Below are 19,807 nucleotides of genomic sequence, written 5' to 3'. Positions count from 1 at the left end.
CTTTTCCTCCGCTGTGTTTAGACTAGCAGGATTACCTGTGGGATTATCAAGATTTTCCTTTCTCTTCCATGTTGTATTGTCTAGAGCCACAGGAGATAGCTTTGATATAATCTGATATTGTCTCTCTTTCTGTTTTGTGTGTGTGTGTGTGTGTGTGTGTGTGTGTGTGTGTGTGTGTGTGTGTGTGTGTGTGTGTGTGTGTGTGTGTGTGTGTGTGTGTGTGTGTGTGTGTGTGTGTGTGGGTGGGTGGGTGTGTATGTGTGTGTGTCTGCAGACTCCTAGCGGGAGCACCCAAGGAGAAAGCTCTTTCTCTACAAAATGTGAATGAAACGGGGGCTGTCTACTCCTGTCCCATCACCACAGAGAGCACAGACTGCACCAGAATGGCCTTGATCACCTCAAGTAAGCACCATGCACAGCTCTCACTGGTTGATTGCTGTGGTTTTCAAATAAGGAATGCAAAGTTGTAACATTATAAACGAGCTTCTCTGCAAGTTTGATAAGTGAGCCTGGAGACCTGGCTCAAGCAGAGCGCCCCTCAGCACACAGCAAATCCAGAAGAGTCATTTACACTTAAGGCCTTTTAGCTGATGACGAAGTGACTGAGAAGGTGGAAGTTGTCTCTGAAAGACACATTGACAAAAAATGACACACTCCTCAGTCTCACACCTTCTGTTAGTAAAGATGGGTTCTATTGTTGGCCATAGTGGAAATCTAAATAACAAGAAGCTCCCCCATTTCACTGGCAATACAAGTTTGGTTTGGTATCAAAAATCTCTGAGGAACCATTTAAGGTCCATCGTTTATGTGCAAATAAATTCAAAATTATTCTTGATACCGTCAATCAATTAGTAGTGTCTCAAAGTCAACTTGAAGACATTTCGCAACTCATCTGAGAAGCCTCCTCAGTTCTGATGTCGTGCGCAGGGCTTTAACTCCCCAGCACTTAAACTGGTAAGAGCAGGTCACACCTTGGATGGATCCCAGTCCTTTATTTTATGCATCACCGCAGACATGGGAGGGAAGGTGTTAGGAAAGGAGGCAAGTGAAGGAATCACGGATGCAGAATAAGTGAATGGGATTTAACCTTTGACATCTCATTTGAGGGTCACAGGGCAGTCATGTGACCCAGTCATTAAAGGAGCAACTCCCACTTGCAATGATAGGTGTTATTTAATTAAGAGATAATTAAGAACCCATTAAGTTGTTAGCTTAATTCTTTGATTTTATGTATCTCCTGCTATAACAGGATGTTGGTGTGGGACACAGTGCAAGGAGGGATTATTAGGGATTTAACCAATGACATAACAGAGAGAGAAACACTGTTTCCTTTGCTGGTATGACTGGAGGGTCAGGATTGTTAAAAAAAAACTTTGTTAAGATCTCATTGGTTGATTTTTTTTTTTTTTTTTTTTTAATTTATGTCTAATTTAATTTCAAGGTGATTTTGCTATACTGATAAGATAGATTTAAGTTTACTGTGCAGGAAACTGTTTTGTTTGTTGCCATACACTTTACTTCAGGATAGTACACTGAGCAACCTCAACACGAGTCACATTATTAGCTTTAACTCACACATATAGGTGATCGTTGGGTGATTGTTAACCATTTCTACTGAATTCTATAGAGATGGCCAATAAGAGGAAACACTTCTGACTTCTGCTATAGGCAGAGTGACTCATCTGTGACCAACATTTCATATCCAGCTTCTGTTATCTTTAATCTACAGACAATGATACTTCCTCCCCATTCACAAAAGTCACTGTGTCAAATAATCTCAAATCCCCAGTGTGTCCTTTATCATTTATAAACATTTGCTGCACCTCTGTGACGAGCTCTAGATAGAAAAGCTTTAATTAAAGGTTATTAACCAATAGACTCAGCCTCATTGTTCTGCAGGAGGTGAACAAACCCCGGAGACTGAAAGTAAGAACCATAATAAAGGGATTCTTCATCACGTTTGATGTTGAGGTTGCAGTGACGGTTGCCGTAGTCACAGTGCATATTTGTGGTTAATATTTGTCAGGGCATGATTCGGGTTGAATGGAGGTTTACTGTTCGGGTTGCTAGGTGTCTTGCTTTTACACAGACTGTGATCACCATAATCATGATGAATGTGTAAAGTTCTTTGTTATTTCAGGGATGGTCTGACATCGCTGACTGCATCGTACTGTGCTGTCCTCATGTTGCATGTCGGTTTGGCTGTTTGAAACTTCATACTAAATAAACAACAGAGCCTTGGGGATCAGAACATTTAAGATTTATAAAACTGCTTGTGGAACAGGCACAAAGACAAGAAAAAAACACTATTGTTTGTGTTGACTGCACAGTGTTTGAATTTTCCATATTGAAAGATTAGATTCTAAGGCTTTCAAACTGGCTGACAGTTCATGTCTTCTATCAAAAACATCATAGTGGTGTTTATGCATGTTTTAGACCACTTACTACGCTGCACATATATATTACATTAGTAGTTACTTCCCTAATGTTCTGGCTTATATTTCTGCCCAAGTTTAGAAGTTATAGATGTTTGAATTTATAGCATGAATGCAGAGCTGTTTGGCAGCTGATTTCTGCGTTTCCCAGCAGCATATGAATGCACTAGAGGATGTATAGACTTTTTTGTGCAGACGATGCACTGAATTCTCATGCAAAGTGAGAAGTAACTTTGACAAAAATAAACCACTGCAGGATGTTCTCTGTGTTGCATGACCTATCTTAAGCATGTTTCAGTTGTCTGTCTGCAAGTTGATTTTCATACTATGTTGAAAGAAATGAAAAGGAAATGGCTACAATGAATGTAGGAAAAAAGATTGAAACATCAAAAAAAGTATATGCTTTTGAAAATAGACTGCAGTAGTTGTAATAAATGGGTGAAAACATGCAAAACACTGGTATGATCTTTAAATTTTTCATCCTGAACTCTCTGTTGCACAATACTTTGTCTGTTCCAAGATGGCTCAGGTAAATTAGCTCAGAGCTGGTCACAGCTAACCTGCCAACCACTCAATGTGTCCCAACCCCATCCCTGACCTCACCCAACCCATCATACATCCACAGCAAATCCATCAGAGATGGTAGAGGGCATGTGGCTGGGAGTGACAGTGGCCAGCCAGAGGGACCAGTCGGGGGGACGCGTGCTGGTGAGATGATACTCTGTTTTACTCCACCATTCAGTGTTTCAAATGACAGATTATGTTTCCAAAAAGAGTCGCTGCAGCATTGAGTGGGTGCAGCATGAGATGACACGGCGTGTTATTCCATTATTTAGTGTGACACATTGTGCATATAGCATTTTATTGATTTGTAAAGAAATGCACTTGCACTGCATACTGTACCACAAAGATTTCATAATAATCTTTCTATCCATCACTTTCTTCCCATTGCTGGGAAATGGTGGCAGGCTCTACAGAAGTGAATGTTCAAAAAATATCAGGAATTTTTTTTTGCCTGGCATTTAGTGCACTTTAAAAAAACATATTTCCTGAGTAGCTGTTAATTTCAGAACCTGATGCAGAAATTTATGCAGCAAGCAGTGCATTTTATTTTAGTAGCATTCATCAAGAGTTTGCTGCAATTTATAAAAACTATACAGTCTAACATGCTAAATTGGAGTCTTCTCTCTGGTGTCCAGGCATGCGGGCATCGTTACGTGAAGATCATCCAAGGTGGCACAGAGGAGCAGCGGCGCATGGTGGGGAAGTGCTTTGTTAGAGGCAACGACTTGACCTTTGACCCCAATGATTATTGGCAGGCCCACCCCTATGAGGTCTGCAACCCCAGCTTTGGCATGGATATGGAGGGCATGTGCAACATGGGCATCTCAGCTGGCATGACTGACACTGATGTCTACATCGGCTGTACAGGCAGCTTTGTGTGGCAGGGTGGGCACCAATGAGTTAAAGCACCACTTCACCCAAAATACAAAAAAAATATATATATATTTTCCCACTTACTATTAAGACAGTATGTCAGTCTTGATCCATGCAGTTTCTGTGTGATTTTTCTAGTCTGTTTCCAGTCTGCTGTAGTCGCCCCTGTCTCCCTTCACCCTAATACAATGGGGCTAGAGAGGTATTTGCTTGTGGAGCTGAAACTGGCAGCCAAAATTCAGCAGCAACAGCTGTTTCCAAAAAAGTGACACAGATACCGAGAATAATCCTCAGTTTAGTTTCGGAATTATTTCCTGTCAAATAACACCAGCAAACTGTATCTATCTATCAACCAAAGGAATACAAATTTGGAGTGGATAGGTAAAGTTTGCCAGTGTTACTCAGCAGGAAATTGCTCCAGAAAGCATGAAGGGTAATTGGGAAAATGTCATGTTTTTGCATTTCAAATGAACTGTTTCCTTAAAGCTGAAAAGAGCGTGTTTTGTTGAATAATGGGCAGGTTTCAAGCTTTGAGCCAAGGCTGTCCAAGGCTACAGTCCTTGTGTTTGTCTGACTCTGAGATTATTCAGCGTCCGGGAAACCTGTCCATTGTGTACGAAAGAAATTATAACATTGTTGGGTGGTTTTATCTTTTATACAGGCAATGTGCATGTGACATGGAGAGACCCGGATCCAGGAAATGCCTGGGACTCCAATGTCAAAGACTTTCAACAGCTGAACAAAAGAAACAGTTATATGGGTAACTGTCCTGTGAAAATTCATGCTCTCTTACCTGCTTTTAAAGTGCTCTCACCTTTTCCTACAGCCAGATAAACATCTCACTGAAATCTCTTGAATTTTAGAATCGTGTCAGCTGTATCACAAGAAACCCCTTTTACTGGAGTGTTAGATTCAGCTGTCTGCATGCCATGACCATAAACAGCTTGTATGGCTTTTACAATGTTTAGAGGACAATTTAACATGGGGTCTCTAATGCTGGTTGCCACAGGTTATTCAGTCCTGGAAGACAGGAGGTTGCTAAGCCGCAGCGATTACACGGTGGTGACAGGGTCTCCCAGGGATGAGTCCAAGGGCTCTGTGACACTGGGGAGGAAGGATGACAACAAGATCGTGCCAGATTTGGTCATCCCCGGGGAACAAGTGGGCTCGTACTTCGGGAACAGCCTGGCTGTCACCGACCTCAACAATGACGAGTATGTACCCACATGTTAGGGATTTCCCATTCCAGAGTGTGTCTGCGCACCAGATGCAGAGTGTCATAAGAGCAATTTGAACGCTGAAAACTCTAAATTGAAAACAGTCACAGAAACGTTTTTCTTTAGCTTTTCTTTTCCCATACAGTGCATTTGTAATATGAGAAAATTATCTCCCATCACCAACTGTTGCCATACCACACTCTGCACTGTAAACAATGAAAAGTTTGCCATGAGCATATGCAGTGACAAATGTGCAAATTGACTTGATAACATAAGCATTTTTGATTGTGTTCTATAGAAAGAGCAAGAGAGCGGTGTGTTTTTAACCCTGATTAATATATACTTAGAGAGGACAAAATTGATTAATTGTCCTCTTTCTTTGTCAAACCACAAACCACAAATGTACTGTGTGATGTATTTTAGGTCCAAAATTATGCCACCTTCTTTTGCATCATTTGACGATTTGGAGAGACAGTGAAATAAATGTACCTGCATCTTTTTGCAAGTGATAATGGATTGCACTGTCCCTCTTAGATCTCGGCCCATGCTGTAACTGTATCTCATGCTCTTGAACTGTGAGCCGCCTCACGCCTGAATGCTCTGCAACTATGCCCCATTCTGTTATGTGGAGAATGTATGACAGTAATGTATGCCCGAGCGGAGATGAGAGGAGTGAAGCTGTCCTTTCAGCAGCCCAGATAAGGTGTTCATCATGACATCACGGCGGAGGCATGTCTGCCTCCCTTAAACGGATGAATGAAATCTTGTCGGGCTTCCGTCTTCAAGTTAAATTTTGTCAGCACCATCATCTGAAAGTGCACTGAACAACACCATTTAAGGATGTGTTGGATTTTAAGGCAGAGTTGCATCTTACATACCTGAAATGTAACAAGCAGTGCCAGTGGGGAGGGATTATAAGTGATATTCAGTTGTTGTCCTCTGGTATTTGTATGAACATGTACTGTCTGTCTATTCCAGCTGGAATGACCTGATCGTGGGCGCTCCATTTTACTTTGACCGTATGAAGGACGAGGGAGGAGCGGTCTATGTGTTCATGAATGAGAATGGATCTTTCCAAAAGAGTGCCAGCTTAATACTGAAGGGTCCCACAGCCTCTGCATTTGGCTTTGCAGTGGCCGCCATCGGTGACATCAACCAAGATGGATTCCAAGGTATGGGTGAAGGCAGCATTTTGTTTAGATTTATGTATTTGTATCATATAAGGTATTTTCAATGGACATCTGTGAAAAGGAATCGTGTAATGCTTTAGATTATGTGTAAGAGGAGTTTAAGAGGAACTAGTATGTGGTGTAGTTTTATGTTTGGATAAATGCACGGTTATCCTCTTTATTCATCCTTGTTAATTATGTACATAAACAAGAGCATATGGAAATTATGCATTTCTGACTGCTTTAAAACTCCCTTAACTGCTTTAATAGACGCACAGCCTTTTCATCATGTGAGGAATACTGCAGACCATACAATTGCAGGCGGGTTTTTTTTTTTTGGAAATCTGCTTCCACCTAGAGGGCAAACACATCCATTACACAGAACCCTTTATTCCATTGTCAATGTCTGCAGACTTTGCAGTTGGCGCCCCATTCCATGAGACAGGCAAGGTCTACATATGGATGGGAAATAAGAAAGGAATCTCAGTGGAACCTAGTCAGGTAACAACCTTTTCTGTGATGGATGCCGTTCACACTTCTAACAGGAAAGGCCAAGTTCATTGTGTGGATTTCCTATGTGTCTTTGTCGCCATCTATAGGTGATTGAGGGTAAAACAGTGGGTAACGGAGGGTTCAAAACCTTTGGTTACTCCATCAATGGAGGGATGGACATGGATGGCAATAAATACCCTGACATCCTAGTTGGCTCCTTGGATGACCGCGTTGCCCTGCTGAGGTACATGCAAAGGAGAAACTGAATACAAAACATAATGAAAACCTCATAATTGTAATTTTGGTAATTTTCTTATTTCGCTGAAATTGGTGGTTCCTCTATGGGTTGAGGAAGATCTACAAAACCTTGGGGTTATTAAATCTTTCAAGCTCCCTTTGAGAGACTCAAAAATGCGTGCTAAAAAGCAAGCTGTTCTTCTCAGTTCTTGAAAGGAAAATATGCCAGGCGATACATTATGTGATATTTTTTCCTTGTTTTCAGGGCTCGACCAGTCATCCACTTATCTAAGAACTTCTCTGTCAAACCAAAGATTGTCGACCCAAATCAGTGTCCTCCTGCAAATAAACCATGGTGAGAAAAGTATCAACTGAATATCTGAAAACGGATCATTGAATTTTGCTCCTATAGGCCAAGCATTGTCCAATTCATTGACTTGTCTTTGTATTTCACAGTATCACAGTGACTGTGTGCTTTTCCTACACACTAAGCAATGGCAACAAAGACTTCAAGAAAAATATCAGTAAGCAGTCTTCCTCTAAATTAACTCATCTATCTATGAAGAACCATGTAATATTCTAAAATTTAAACAAGTGCTGTTTTCACATCACATAACTTAAAGATTATGCATAAGTTGTTTTATTATACATCTGTTGTTAAAAACAATGGATGTCCTGCACTTTAAAGTGATATCTGCTGAATCTGCTGTGTGTATTCCCACTTTCCAAAGCTGTGAAGTACACAGTGGAGGCAGACATGGAGAGGAGAAGGAGCCCTCGTGTTCGTTTCCTGACCAACAAAGCTGACACGTTCACCGGCCTGCTCAACTTAACCTCTCCCAAATCCAAATGTCAAGAGCTGGGCCTCACTGTGATGGTAAGCTCACAGATACGTACATAGTGTGTTCATGTGTGTATATGTGTATGCTCACTTTATTTACAGTGCTTTTATAAACACCAGTGTATCATAATAGTAAAACAAGAGTCTTGGATTATTCTACAGGCGCCTGTTAGGGACAAACTGGAGCCAGTGGTCTTTTCCCTCAACATCTCCCTACATGAGCAGAAACCAAAATCCAAACGTTCCCTGCAGAACCTGGACTCCTTCCCAATCCTCAGCCTGAAAGAGGAACTCACCAAAAGAGATGAGGTATGGAGTGCTGCATGCTACATGAATCCATTGTTGTATATGTACACTTAAAAAAAAATCTCCATTTTAACAAATAATTTAGTCTCATATTCAGTGTCAAAATCTTGTTTTTCTTCAAACAAGTTAGAAAATCTGACAGTGGGAGATCCCAATGCTAATCAAACTGTTTGCACAATTTTCTTGAGTAAAGTGTCATTTTGTTGATCCTAGTGGGCTGATCTGCCTTATTCTGCTTTGTATACTTGTTCTGAGAAAAATCCCTGAAACAAGTGAAACTGCATTGGAAACACACCAGATTATGTTTCCTGCTGGCAGGTGTTTGGCTGGTTTTAAGAGAAACACGATTTTAAGACTGAATGTGAGACAACATTATTTGCTCAGATGGATTTTTTGCACGTGAATCAATAGTGTATTACAGGCTGAGATGCTGAGGGCCACAGTAAGACTTGATATGATGTGTTATGGAGATGATACAGTTTCCTTTTGCTTGTTTCCCTGCAGATTAACTTCCAGAAGGCATGTGGATCAGACAACAAATGCACCAGTAACCTGCAGCTGACAGCTAAGTTTGCGAGTCAGAAGCAAATGCCGTACCCAAGGTGAAATGAAATTCCCAGTATGACTGAATGATTGATAATTCCTCTCTTTTATGGTTCAGCCCATAAAGACTTTTCAAAAAAAAAAAAATGACATAGCTGTTTTTAATGGAAGGTGGACAATCCCGAGACTTTTAGTATTTGTTCTTGATTTAGACAGATGAAAATCAGAGAGGACACAGCCAGCGGGGCCGTTTCTGAAGGCTACCGATTTAACGCTGAAATAGCTCAGAACACAAACCTCACACCACCTGTAAAGCAATGCAGCAATACAGTTGTAGCAAAAGAAAAACACTATGTTCTGTTAAAGTTTATAGAAAAAAAAATGTGTTTTAGGACATGCATGCTAAAAAATTCACATTGACTTTACTTAAGCCTGTTGCTGACATGTTTTCCATAAAAACCTGTACCCAGGCAGGGTAAACACCAGGTGCTTCAGTATAACAGCACCGTGAAGAAGGTGATGCTGATGGTGGAGGTGACCAACCTCCCCGCTCCAGGCAGGCTGGCAGAGGACGCCCACCAGGCCATGCTCAACATCACCATCCCCGACACCCTGAGGTACTCAGGTGTCAGGTCGACGGTACGTCCACAGGAGGGCAGCAGAGGACAGCGTTGGGAGAAATTCAGGCTGTATATTGGAAAAACATCCACCTTATCACTTTTATGTTTGCACTTAGTCTTAGTTCAGGTTTATTCAGAGCCCTAAATCACTATTACAGTATCAAAGAGCTTTACCAGTCCACAGTCTATTGAAAATATGTTTATTTTCCGAAAAGTAATATATAAATCTTATTTTAATATATGTTATTATGCATTCAATAACAAGATAAAAATAAGAACAGTTTATATATTTAGCAATGTTTTTAGCATTGTATCCAGTGTTAATGTGCTCTTATAATGAAGTTGGGATCACAATTTCATCATAATCTAGACTTTAGCACAGTCAAAAGCAGCTTGTCTGCATATTCTGAAAGGTATGCTGGAGCCAGAGCATTTAATGCTATAATGTAATCAATAAAATCTTCAAATCAGTTGTAAAACTAACAGGATGTCAGTGCCAGATGGCTTAAACTTAACTTAACTTAAAGAGTAACTCAACACTAAATCACATAAAACAACATCTACTGCTCTGGCAGGTACAAAATACCTGCTGCCACATCACTGACTGGGTGTGGCTGGAAGCTCAACATTCCTGGCAGTTTCAGCCACTAGGAGGCAGTGCAGCAGTTTTCTGCTGGTGTTGTGTCACGTCTAAAGAGCTTGGCTGCTTGTCAACAGTCCCTTTCAGTTTTAGCAATGAAGTAGCTCATCTTTCAAAGTGTCCCTTCATGACTTAAACCCTCTTTCTGTGCAAACCATTGTTGTCAGAGTCTTAAAATCACAGCAGCAAATGTTTATTACGACTTCTTTTACATTTACTCTTCTCAGCTCGCAGCTTGATGGCCCTCAGAATCCCTCAGAATCCACAAAACTCTTTTAAATTGTCTAACACTGTCTGGGAATAAAGATCACTCCACATGGGTAATGTGTCTCAATATCAGGCGTAAGCTAGAGCTGCAACTAATGATTATTTTCATCACCAAGTAATCTAATGGTTATTTAATCGATTAATCAATTAGTTCTTTGGTCCATAATTTGTCAGACTTCCCACAGCCCAATGTGACATCCTCAGATGTCTTATGTTGTCCCAACCAACAGTCCACAACCCAAAGATTTTGGGTTTACTGCCATAGAGGACTAAAGAAAACCAGAAAATATTCACATTTCTAACGCTGGAAAAAGAGAATTTTCAAATCTTCTTAAAAACGATTAATCGATAATCAAAATAGTTTGCAATTCACTTGATAGTTTGAAACTAACTGATTATTCGACTAACCGTTGCAGTTCCAAGTGTAAGTAATTCACAACTCCTGAGTCGAGTTGATTTACTTAGAAAACAGAGAAATCATCTCAGGCCAGTGGTAGTTTTCACTTGTATTGAGAGAAGAAATATTTTTAGACTTTGTACAATACAAGTTGTAAAGGCTTGTTGGGTGTTTTGCTATGCAGTATGTGTTGTGTGTGTGTTGACTGGACCCAGACACTTGAACTGACGACTTCATTCTCTCTTGTTGCTGTTTTAACATACTGGTGTGTGTAGGACAACGATGTAGAGTGCCATCTAGAAGGAACAGTGATTTGTGAGCTGGGGAATCCGTTAAAAGGCAGGGAGAGGGTAAGTTTGAATCGGGCTTCGTCAAGCCATTGGTCTGCTGTCATGGATTGTCCCTTACCTCCTGTGCTGAGGTGTTGCATTTAGGGTCTAATTCTGTCTCTTACTGTCATTATCAGGTGTCGCTGCAGCTCATCTTTGAGACAACGGGGATTAATCTGTACACACAAGAGATCGAGTCCAGTCTGCTGCTGTCCACGTGAGTGATTTAAACGTCTCGGCACATGGACAGTAACAAACATTTGAAGTGGGAATGCACCTCCTCCACATCTAACATGAAACGGACTCCACTGAGATACAGTAGTCCTATACAAGTTTTGCAGAGCTTACTTTTAACTTTAGTTTTATTCCAAATTTGTCTCTGTTTGAGTTTTGTTTCCATACTAACACCATAGTTGGGGAGTAGTTTCACTCTATGTAATTAAACTACTTGAAGTAGTTTAACTATAGTATGCAGTAGCTTGCTGGTAGTTACACTAAATTCATATTCATGTAGTGAGTCAAATCCTCAAAGTAGCCTATTTCTGTCTTTTTGCCTGTCTGTCTGTTTGTTTGTTTGTTTGTTTGTTTAGACATATTTTTGTGGTTTTGGGTCACAAAGAGCTAGGGTGAAGAACCCAGATGGGACTGTTTGATTTAGGACAGGTGAATGCATCAGGGCTGTTCCAGGGAGCTGCATTGCCGTGAAAAAGATGTGGCTTTAATTTTTAATGTTTTGGTGTTTGTTTGTTTGTTGGTTGGTTGGTTATTTTTTATGTGACCTGCAGGCAGAATGTTGAATTGAGCAAGTGAGCAATTTTTGCGTTAAATGAATGGATTTTCTTATTTTTGCTGGCTTGTGACTTAATTTTGTATGACATTGTGTTATAATTTGGTATTACATTGTTGATTTCAACATTTTTTTCCCAAAGTAGTTTAAACTACATTTTCTAATCAGCTTTAGTCAACTTAAGTTTATTTTCCAGAGAATTGCTTAGTTCATCTTCCTCCAGTGTTAGGCAATTGGGTGCTTTCCCAACACTGCTCTACACTTTGTCATAATGTTTCAGCGTTTTTATCAGTCAGGAAAGGGCAAAATTGTAATTTACATTTCATATGTAATTTTCTGTTTTAGTAGTAATAGCACTTATTTCCCTGTTGTTGTGGCCTTACAATGATGAGTTGTGATATGTTGTTTCCTTAGTCTTAGTGAGCAGAAGGACCTGAATCCTGTGCCTGTGGTCCTGCTGATCGAGAACACCATTCTCACCTCCTTCTCCATGTGAGCATGCTTTTAAATCAAATACACATCGGCTCTAGAGGATGTCTACATAAACAACACATAAACGGGAAATTATACATGGTCAGCGCGGTTATGGATGTCGCACCACAACGTCTCCTTCATCGCTGTCTTTGCTCAAACGTTGTCTGTTCATTCCCAACCCTCTCACTGTGCAGAGAAAAGCCTGTGGTGCAAACTTACTTCAGCGGGAAGGTGATGGGCGAGTCGGCCATGGTCAACACCAGTGACGTTGGTAGTCTGGTGGAGTATACGTTCAGTGTGAGTCACCTTCACCACTCAGACTATATCAGACCTCCAGGACTGTGTATTGCATCTGTGTGTGCTACTCACCCACATTTCCCACGTCCCCACCCTGTCATTGAAAGCAAACGGGTTATTCTTAGGAATTTTAATATTACATGTAGAAAGGACTATTACGTGAGCCATGTCTTGTGGTGTAGGCATATCTGGGGGTGGACACTATTTAAACACCAAATTCACAGACATGGTTCACAGACTAACCCTGAGTGTTATTTCACACTCTGCTGTGCAATGCTTTTGTTTGTTTCCGACTGAATATGCATTTTCCTTTTCCTGTGCTTTTTTTGAACATGCTGACATCTTCACCACTAGGTGGCAATTTTAGGGCAGGCTCTGGGGGGCATGGGGGCCCTGGCCGTGGAGTTCGAGTGGCCCTTTGAAGTAGCCAACGGCAAGTGGCTGCTGTACTTGACAGAGATCGTCTACAAGGGGACGTCAGAGACACACTGTGTCCCTCCTGGAGACGTCGTCAACCTGCTGAATCTCACTGTAAGGCTCCTCTCAAGCTGCTCAGTTGAAATGAACAAGGAACTGTTGAAATCAACAGTCTGTAATGCGTCCTCATCAGTCACTGAAGTGGAGCGTCAAGTTTATGCCCCACGCTTCTCATCCCGTTGGGCTGTCTACCTTGAAACAGTGTCCAGTCTGAGTTTGAGGTGCACAACTTCCACAGAGGCACCAAAGGCAATGCAGAAGCAGAGTGCAAAGACAGTCAGTTTGCATTTAAAAAAAAAAAAAAAAATCATTGTCATACGTCATGGTGCTTCTGTTGGCTAAGACGCATACCATAAAACTCTGACATTTTTCCAGCCTGGGGCCTTTGTTGCATGTCATCCCTGTTTCAGCCCCGTCTCTCCTGTCTGCCAAAACTACCAAAAAGCACATTTCAAAAAAGGAAGCAATGCCAATATTCATGATAGTTTAAATCTGTGGTACATTTAGATTCGCTGTGTTGTTGTTTCATTTCATTGCCCTGTGGCTGCAAGACTTACTTTAATAGCCACAACGACACAGTTCACTTCAGGTCAAATCGTCCCAAAATTCCCCAAACATCTCTGAAAAGATCATTTTAGACAAACTGAAGAATGCACACATGTACACACACAGTCACAAACAGACTGATATTTAATAAATCCTGGGTTTTCATTGTTATTTTCATACCAAAATAGTTGCATTGTAGCGTTGAAAAAAGTCTTTGGAAAACAAGGAACATGTGCGTTCTAATTACTTACAGTTGAACTTTGTTGATCCTACTGGTTAGACACTATTGCAAATGTTCAAGTTTATATATAGCCTTTAATCACTGTTTATGGTTTCAAAAGGTTTTACAGGCTCACGGTTTATAGAAAACAAAAATGACACCTTGTGCTGTGCCGTGTGGCGCTGAATGGAGCTCATGTTTACTTCAGGTAGCTTTGCTACTGTTGAGCTCTCTGTATGTAACCAAGTCTGCGCTCTGTCTTGTCACATGTGCTCCAGCTCAACTGTACTCAAGTCAGTTTGAACATAGGCAGTCTGAGTGCCGGGAATGAAGGTCAGTGGCAGAGTGTGAAAATAGTCTCTCTGCCAAAACCACAGCTGTTCAAAAAAAAAAAAATGGAAAAAGAACTCTTTTAAGCCACACGCAAATCTTACTCATGCTGCCCAGAATTAACACAATGGTGTGTGTGGCCTACATATAGACGGCGGAAATGACAACGCTATTTTGAGAAGTATTTGGTAATATATTTATCAAAACCAGTAATTACCACCATCCCACTGATGTCATGTCTTTTTACTCTCCCTGTGTCTCCTCTGCTTCCCTCTGTCATTTCTCCTCTCTCCCTGTCCTGTCCTCCAGTTGTCAGAGGGCAGGGGGAAGCGCACCAAACGGCAGATCCTGGTGAATGATGCTGACGATGCGGCCCAGGCACAGATCATCGAGCCACAGGCAGCAATCACACTGCTCACACCTCGTAAAGAGACCTACCTGTTGGTGAGGCCTGGATCTGCCCTGACTCTCATGAACTCATGAAAAACTAAACAATTCAGTGGACACATCTCCTATCTGCTTAAAGTGCAGCAATTAGGATTTAACAAAAGCTACATCATATCCAATTCCCATTGATATCATCATTAGCTGATCAATCTAATTTATCGTTTTGATCTAATATATTTTTTGTATTGACTGCAACGTGTTTGCAGCTGGTTCTAAGGTTTTCATTTCTTTATGAGATAGCGTGTAGCCTTAGACCTCCTTATAGGGCAGCCTGCACAAGGAGGCCTGAATGACTTCCAAAGACTAGGTTTAATGAAATTTAATTTTTAGAAGATTGGTTTATTGGAAGACAGACACCAAAATCACTATGTGTCCCCAGTAGATCATCAACTGTGGTTACTCATAGCAGCGTTAAACTTAATTGGTAAGGAAAATTAAACGATTTGTGGCCCAGTCTGACAGTTTTACGCAGTAGATTTGTGGGGGAATTGATTGTGTGGTAATTCATTTCTTTCTAGTGTAGCAGATTAAATTAAAAATAGTAAAAATAATCATACTATTTTGAGCTAGCACAGATGACTTCCAGTGTTTCAATAGAAAGTGAATGTGGTTGGCAGTGAGAGACTCTGCTCCACCAAATAAAATCACTTGGCACTGGATGAATACATGGTTGCTCATACAGATTAGTTCCATAAATTCAACGTGGCTTTATCAGTAAAATCGATTGAATGCACTGTAAAAATGATGAATTCACATGTCCAATAATAAATGACAACACTGTATCAGTAAAAGGTCAGTCCTCTTAGTAGTTTCAGTCAGAATGCTGTAGTTGTTTGCTAAAATGGAGCAGCAGAGTTAGGAAACTACCACTGACATATGAAAGATGGTGTATTCCTCTAACATTACACTTGCCTGAGGACACCGACAGGACCCGAATCATCTTGTAAATAGCATCTTAAAATTTATTAATACAGACTTTTATGTGATTGTTTTTTTCCTGTAATGTCGTCTTGTTTTTCTGACTTGTTTAAATTTATTTTATGGGTTTAGTGTTTCCTTTATTTGATGGCTAAAGCACTTAGTAAATTGCATTAAAAAGTTTTACAACTCTTTTTCAACCTTATCTGGTAGGCATATTTCCAGTTACCTTTATAAAAATGCAAATGGACTAAGTGTCCATATTTTTTCACCTGGATGATTGTTGTTCTTTCTTGCTGTGTAATCAAGGATTGCTCAGAGAGGACTGCACGCTGTGTGACCTTCACCTGCCCCCTGATCAACATGACCAACTATGCCAAGATTATCGTGAGGTCCCGTGTCTGGAATAGCACAATGCTAGAGGTCAGAGGTCACCAGCTACAGTTACACACAGATCACAAACCTTAAAAATATTTTTTATGGCTCAAAGCTTCTCCCCAGTTGGGTTCAGTAACAACAACAGGGAACAAGCATGCACATCACCAAGTAATGTTCTGTAAAAGAGCATTGAGTTTTTACCTTGTTTCTGTTCTTGAGCTCTTTCTGGAAAATGTCTGAATCTGTGTGTTGCTGCAGGACTATTCCAACGCTCTGAGGGTCAAGGTCAAGGGTAAAGCCACATTGAAACTCATCACAGACAAACCAACCATCAAGATGAATAGTGAGACCAGAGAGGTGAGTGGTGGCGCTGATGATGACGATGATGATTATGATAATGCTGATAATGATGATTTTTTTTTTTTACCTTCTCCACCCAAACTCTAGTTCACAGTGAACATAGACCCAGTGCTGGGAGAGGAGAAGCGCTATGAGGTCCGACTGTGGATCATCATCGTTGCTGCTGTCGCAGGGATTCTCTTGCTAGGCATCATCAGCCTCATACTGTGGAAGGTGAGGAGGATAGATCAGTTACATCCTTGCACACACACATATGTCTGCAGATACAGACTGAACAGCTATAAGTTTTTCATACACACTGTATATCTGCTCAGCCCAAAGATCTTCTATGCATTATATGGGCCCTTTTCTACTGCAGAACAAGAAAAAAGAATTGGAGCAAATAGCGATTGGTGCTAGTCCCGGTTCGAGTTATCGTTCTAGACAGAAAAGGATGACTGACTGCCCTCTCCACTTCTGTCGTTGTGATCTTTTCAGCTTTTTAACTTCTGTTTCTTACTCGGCGTAAGTCAGGATCCCAATTGTAGCCCAGTCCTCTCAGTATTATTATTATTATTATTATTATTTTTTAACATACAACAATGTGGTTCTTGTGAGCCCCACATGTTGAGCAGGGACCAAAAAAAAGTAGAGCTGGAGCCGGACCCTTGGCAAAAGGAACATCCCAAGTTCCTGTTTTCCAGCACCAGAGAGGTACCAAAAGGTTTGGTACGCTGCAGTGGAAAAGGGCCCTATGTTTGCTGCTGCTCCAGTCACCTGAGCAGCATTATTACACAGACACTGACTTGTCTGTAGCCTCTGTACTGAGCCACCAGTCTAACCGTCCCCCTGCTCCCCCTCGTCCCCCTCCTCCACCCCCAGTGTGGCTTCTTCCGGAGGGCCAGCAGGAGAGAGATGTATGAGGCCAAAGCCCAGAAAGCTGAGATGAAGATCCAGCCCTCTGAGACAGAGAGGCTGACTGAGGACTACTGAGACCAGTGGGCCCCTCCCCTGCAGTGGGGCCCACCAGCACACATCAGCAGGGGTTTTGGGTAATACATCCCCCCTTCTCACTGATATTAATTAATACCATTAATGGCAGGGTTAAGAGCGGGGTGTAATTCAACTAATTGTTACTTCACCATTCCAGATATCTTGTCCTTAATAAGTCATTTAGTTTCATAATAGCTTCATAATACTTTGAAAATCTTGTTTTTCTTAAAACAGTTGAAAAAAAAATCTGCCATTGGGATTAGATAATCCTCCTTGTTTCCAATAGTTTCACTTCTTTCAGGATTTTTTTTGGTGGTACAAATATGTTGAAACAAGGCAGAATAAGGCAGATCAGCCCACTAATATCAAGAAAATGACACAAGAAAATTCTTGAAAACAAGTTGATTAGCATCGACAGCAAGTGGGATTATCTCATCCCACTTGTGTTAAAAAAAAAATAGATTTCAGCATTGAATATGAGACTAAATGACTTGTTAAGATTGAGATTTTTTGGACCGTGAATTATCTCTCTTGCTAATTAAGCCTCTTCTAATTCAGTCAGCTTCCTCTACTTAACTAACACCTCTTCTGTTTCCTTTTCAGGCTAATACTGTCCCTTCACTGCTGCAAACTTTTTTCAGTGTTTGCTTTCACTACTTTATCCTGCTGTCATTGTACTAAGAAGGATTTTGTCTGTCTCTTTTTACCTAACACGATTCTGCTTCCTCAGCTTCTGAATCGTAAAACTGCCTCTCAAGCCATCACTAATCCCATCTCTCCTGCTGTTTAAGTGAGTCCCTCTTTAATTTCGCCTCCCTGTCTCCTTCTCCCTACCAGTTTGGATTCTTCAAGCGAGCCATCTACTACCGGATAATGCCAAAGCACCAAGGGGTGAAGATCCGCAAGGCTGACCGCTATCAGTTCAATCTTGGCTTTCAGCCCGAGGAGCCACAGAAAAAGTATTGGATCACCAACTGGACAGAGATGCAGCATTACTACTACTGAACCTTTTAACCCTTAACTCTTCACCTTCACACTGTTGGCCAAACAAACTGGACTTGATCAAGCCACATGGGCCTCGCAGCACATGGACCAATTTTGGATAGTGCATTCAATTTGGAACTTTATTGTTTGTAAGATTTGTAGTAGATTCCATCAAGTCTTTTTTTTAGTGCAATATACTGAACATTTTTTGTTTCAGAGATTGTAAAATGTTAAGTATTTTTTATGAATGCAGTGTTGTACATTGGAATCGGGGCTACATTTAAGAGTAAGGCTGTTGTAAATTGATTCTGTTGCAGATTTTATGTGCTGAATTTTGCTTTTTGCATGTGTATTTTCATTTCTTGTTTTCTTTTTTTTATTCCTTAATCCACTGAGCAACGTTGCTGGCCATTCATCATGTCTGTTTCCTCTCGAATCAGGGTAATGAGTCTGTTGATTTTCTTTTTGATTGTAAATGTTCCTGTGGCTCTGTCTCCAAATATCACCTTGTGGTCAGCTGTTACACACCATATATGGTTGTTAAATCTATAGCAGTAGTTTGGGATATCAAAAAATATGTTGACCACTTTGTTTTGAGCGATCACTCTGTTTTGAGTGAACAACGAGAGTGCCTTATTTGAATGTGCAAGCGGCTCCAACACAGCTTGCAGAACTGCAGAACTTGACAGTATTTGTCAGACTTAGTGGAAAATATGATCTCCCTGATTTCAGGGAATAACTACAGAGCACATTATAGAGGTACAGAGAGAAATTACATAACAGTTTGTGCATAATGGATTTTAGCTCAGCTTGGCATTCTGTAGTTGTATCCCATGAAATTCAATTCTTATTTTCCCCTGTTAAGCACTCAAGAAACAGTAGAGCATTAGGTGCCTTTTTGTTGATGGGATGGCGGGAGTAGACTTGAATTCTCAGTGGCCCTTGTGATTATTATTTATTACACTGTTTTATGTGATTACAGTAGTGTACCTGTCTGGATATCCTCAAGAAATCACTTATAGGGAGTCACAACACTGGACTAAATAAGGTACGATACTGTATCTGTCTGGAGGTTTCATTATATTAGTAAGCTCCAGTATAAATTGTAGATAATGACATGGTACATTCAATTATGATATTGAAATATGATTCTGTGGACTATTTGAAAGAATGCATATTTCATTTGCTTGTGTTGTTTGCTGTCCCTGTGCTCCATATTGCCGTGCAAGTCGCTTCACGGACGCTTGGATTGTTTCCAAGCCATTGTGGCCCCCATTGAGGTCAACTTCCAGCACTGGAAATAGACTGGACCAGCAGGAGACAGTCATCAAATGGTCTCTGGTGGGACTAAGTGTTGCGTTACCCATACAGTCTCTTTGTCACCTGAGAGCCCACAGGTATTCTGTGGTGAGACTCTCTATCTGTGGCCGTTACAGAGGCTCCATTGACTCAGTCAGTGAAGAGGGAAGGGCTGAAACCGATGCACAAACTCCCCTCTCTTTGGTGGTGTTGTTTTTTTACTGTGCAGTTTCAATGTAATTAAACTGTTTGTAATAACCATGGTGGTTAAATTGCTCCCTAATGCAGAGAGTCATTCCATTTGTTCGACAATGTCTTGAACACATGAACAAACAGTCAAAAGAAATGTCATATTTTTTTTATTCTAGAAAGGCAAATGATTCAACAA

General features: G+C 40.8%; 1 protein-coding gene across 1 annotated transcript in view; it reads left to right on the top strand.

The window, feature by feature from the left end:
• Nucleotides 1-19,674, top strand: part of itga3b (integrin, alpha 3b) — a 34,881-nt gene extending 15,207 nt beyond the window's left edge. Inside the window, exons 2-26 of the mRNA XM_030078177.1 lie at nt 275-402; nt 3,061-3,143; nt 3,635-3,884; nt 4,534-4,632; nt 4,882-5,086; nt 6,068-6,261; nt 6,671-6,759; nt 6,858-6,994; nt 7,253-7,342; nt 7,444-7,511; nt 7,719-7,864; nt 7,991-8,137; nt 8,639-8,736; nt 9,148-9,316; nt 10,877-10,951; nt 11,068-11,147; nt 12,132-12,209; nt 12,386-12,488; nt 12,843-13,019; nt 14,371-14,505; nt 15,736-15,849; nt 16,063-16,161; nt 16,252-16,377; nt 17,026-17,195; nt 17,974-19,674. Coding sequence (XP_029934037.1) covers nt 275-402; nt 3,061-3,143; nt 3,635-3,884; nt 4,534-4,632; nt 4,882-5,086; nt 6,068-6,261; nt 6,671-6,759; nt 6,858-6,994; nt 7,253-7,342; nt 7,444-7,511; nt 7,719-7,864; nt 7,991-8,137; nt 8,639-8,736; nt 9,148-9,316; nt 10,877-10,951; nt 11,068-11,147; nt 12,132-12,209; nt 12,386-12,488; nt 12,843-13,019; nt 14,371-14,505; nt 15,736-15,849; nt 16,063-16,161; nt 16,252-16,377; nt 17,026-17,136 — 3,001 coding nt within the window. The 3' untranslated portion in view covers nt 17,137-17,195; nt 17,974-19,674. The remainder of the gene's footprint in view (nt 1-274; nt 403-3,060; nt 3,144-3,634; nt 3,885-4,533; nt 4,633-4,881; nt 5,087-6,067; nt 6,262-6,670; nt 6,760-6,857; nt 6,995-7,252; nt 7,343-7,443; nt 7,512-7,718; nt 7,865-7,990; nt 8,138-8,638; nt 8,737-9,147; nt 9,317-10,876; nt 10,952-11,067; nt 11,148-12,131; nt 12,210-12,385; nt 12,489-12,842; nt 13,020-14,370; nt 14,506-15,735; nt 15,850-16,062; nt 16,162-16,251; nt 16,378-17,025; nt 17,196-17,973) is intronic.
• The last annotated feature ends 133 nt before the right edge of the window (nt 19,675-19,807 follow it).

The sequence above is a fragment of the Myripristis murdjan genome, chromosome 19 (genome assembly GCF_902150065.1).
Source record: "Myripristis murdjan chromosome 19, fMyrMur1.1, whole genome shotgun sequence".
Classification (NCBI taxonomy): Eukaryota; Metazoa; Chordata; class Actinopteri; order Holocentriformes; family Holocentridae; genus Myripristis; species Myripristis murdjan.
This window is presented reverse-complemented; position numbering and strand designations above follow the sequence as displayed.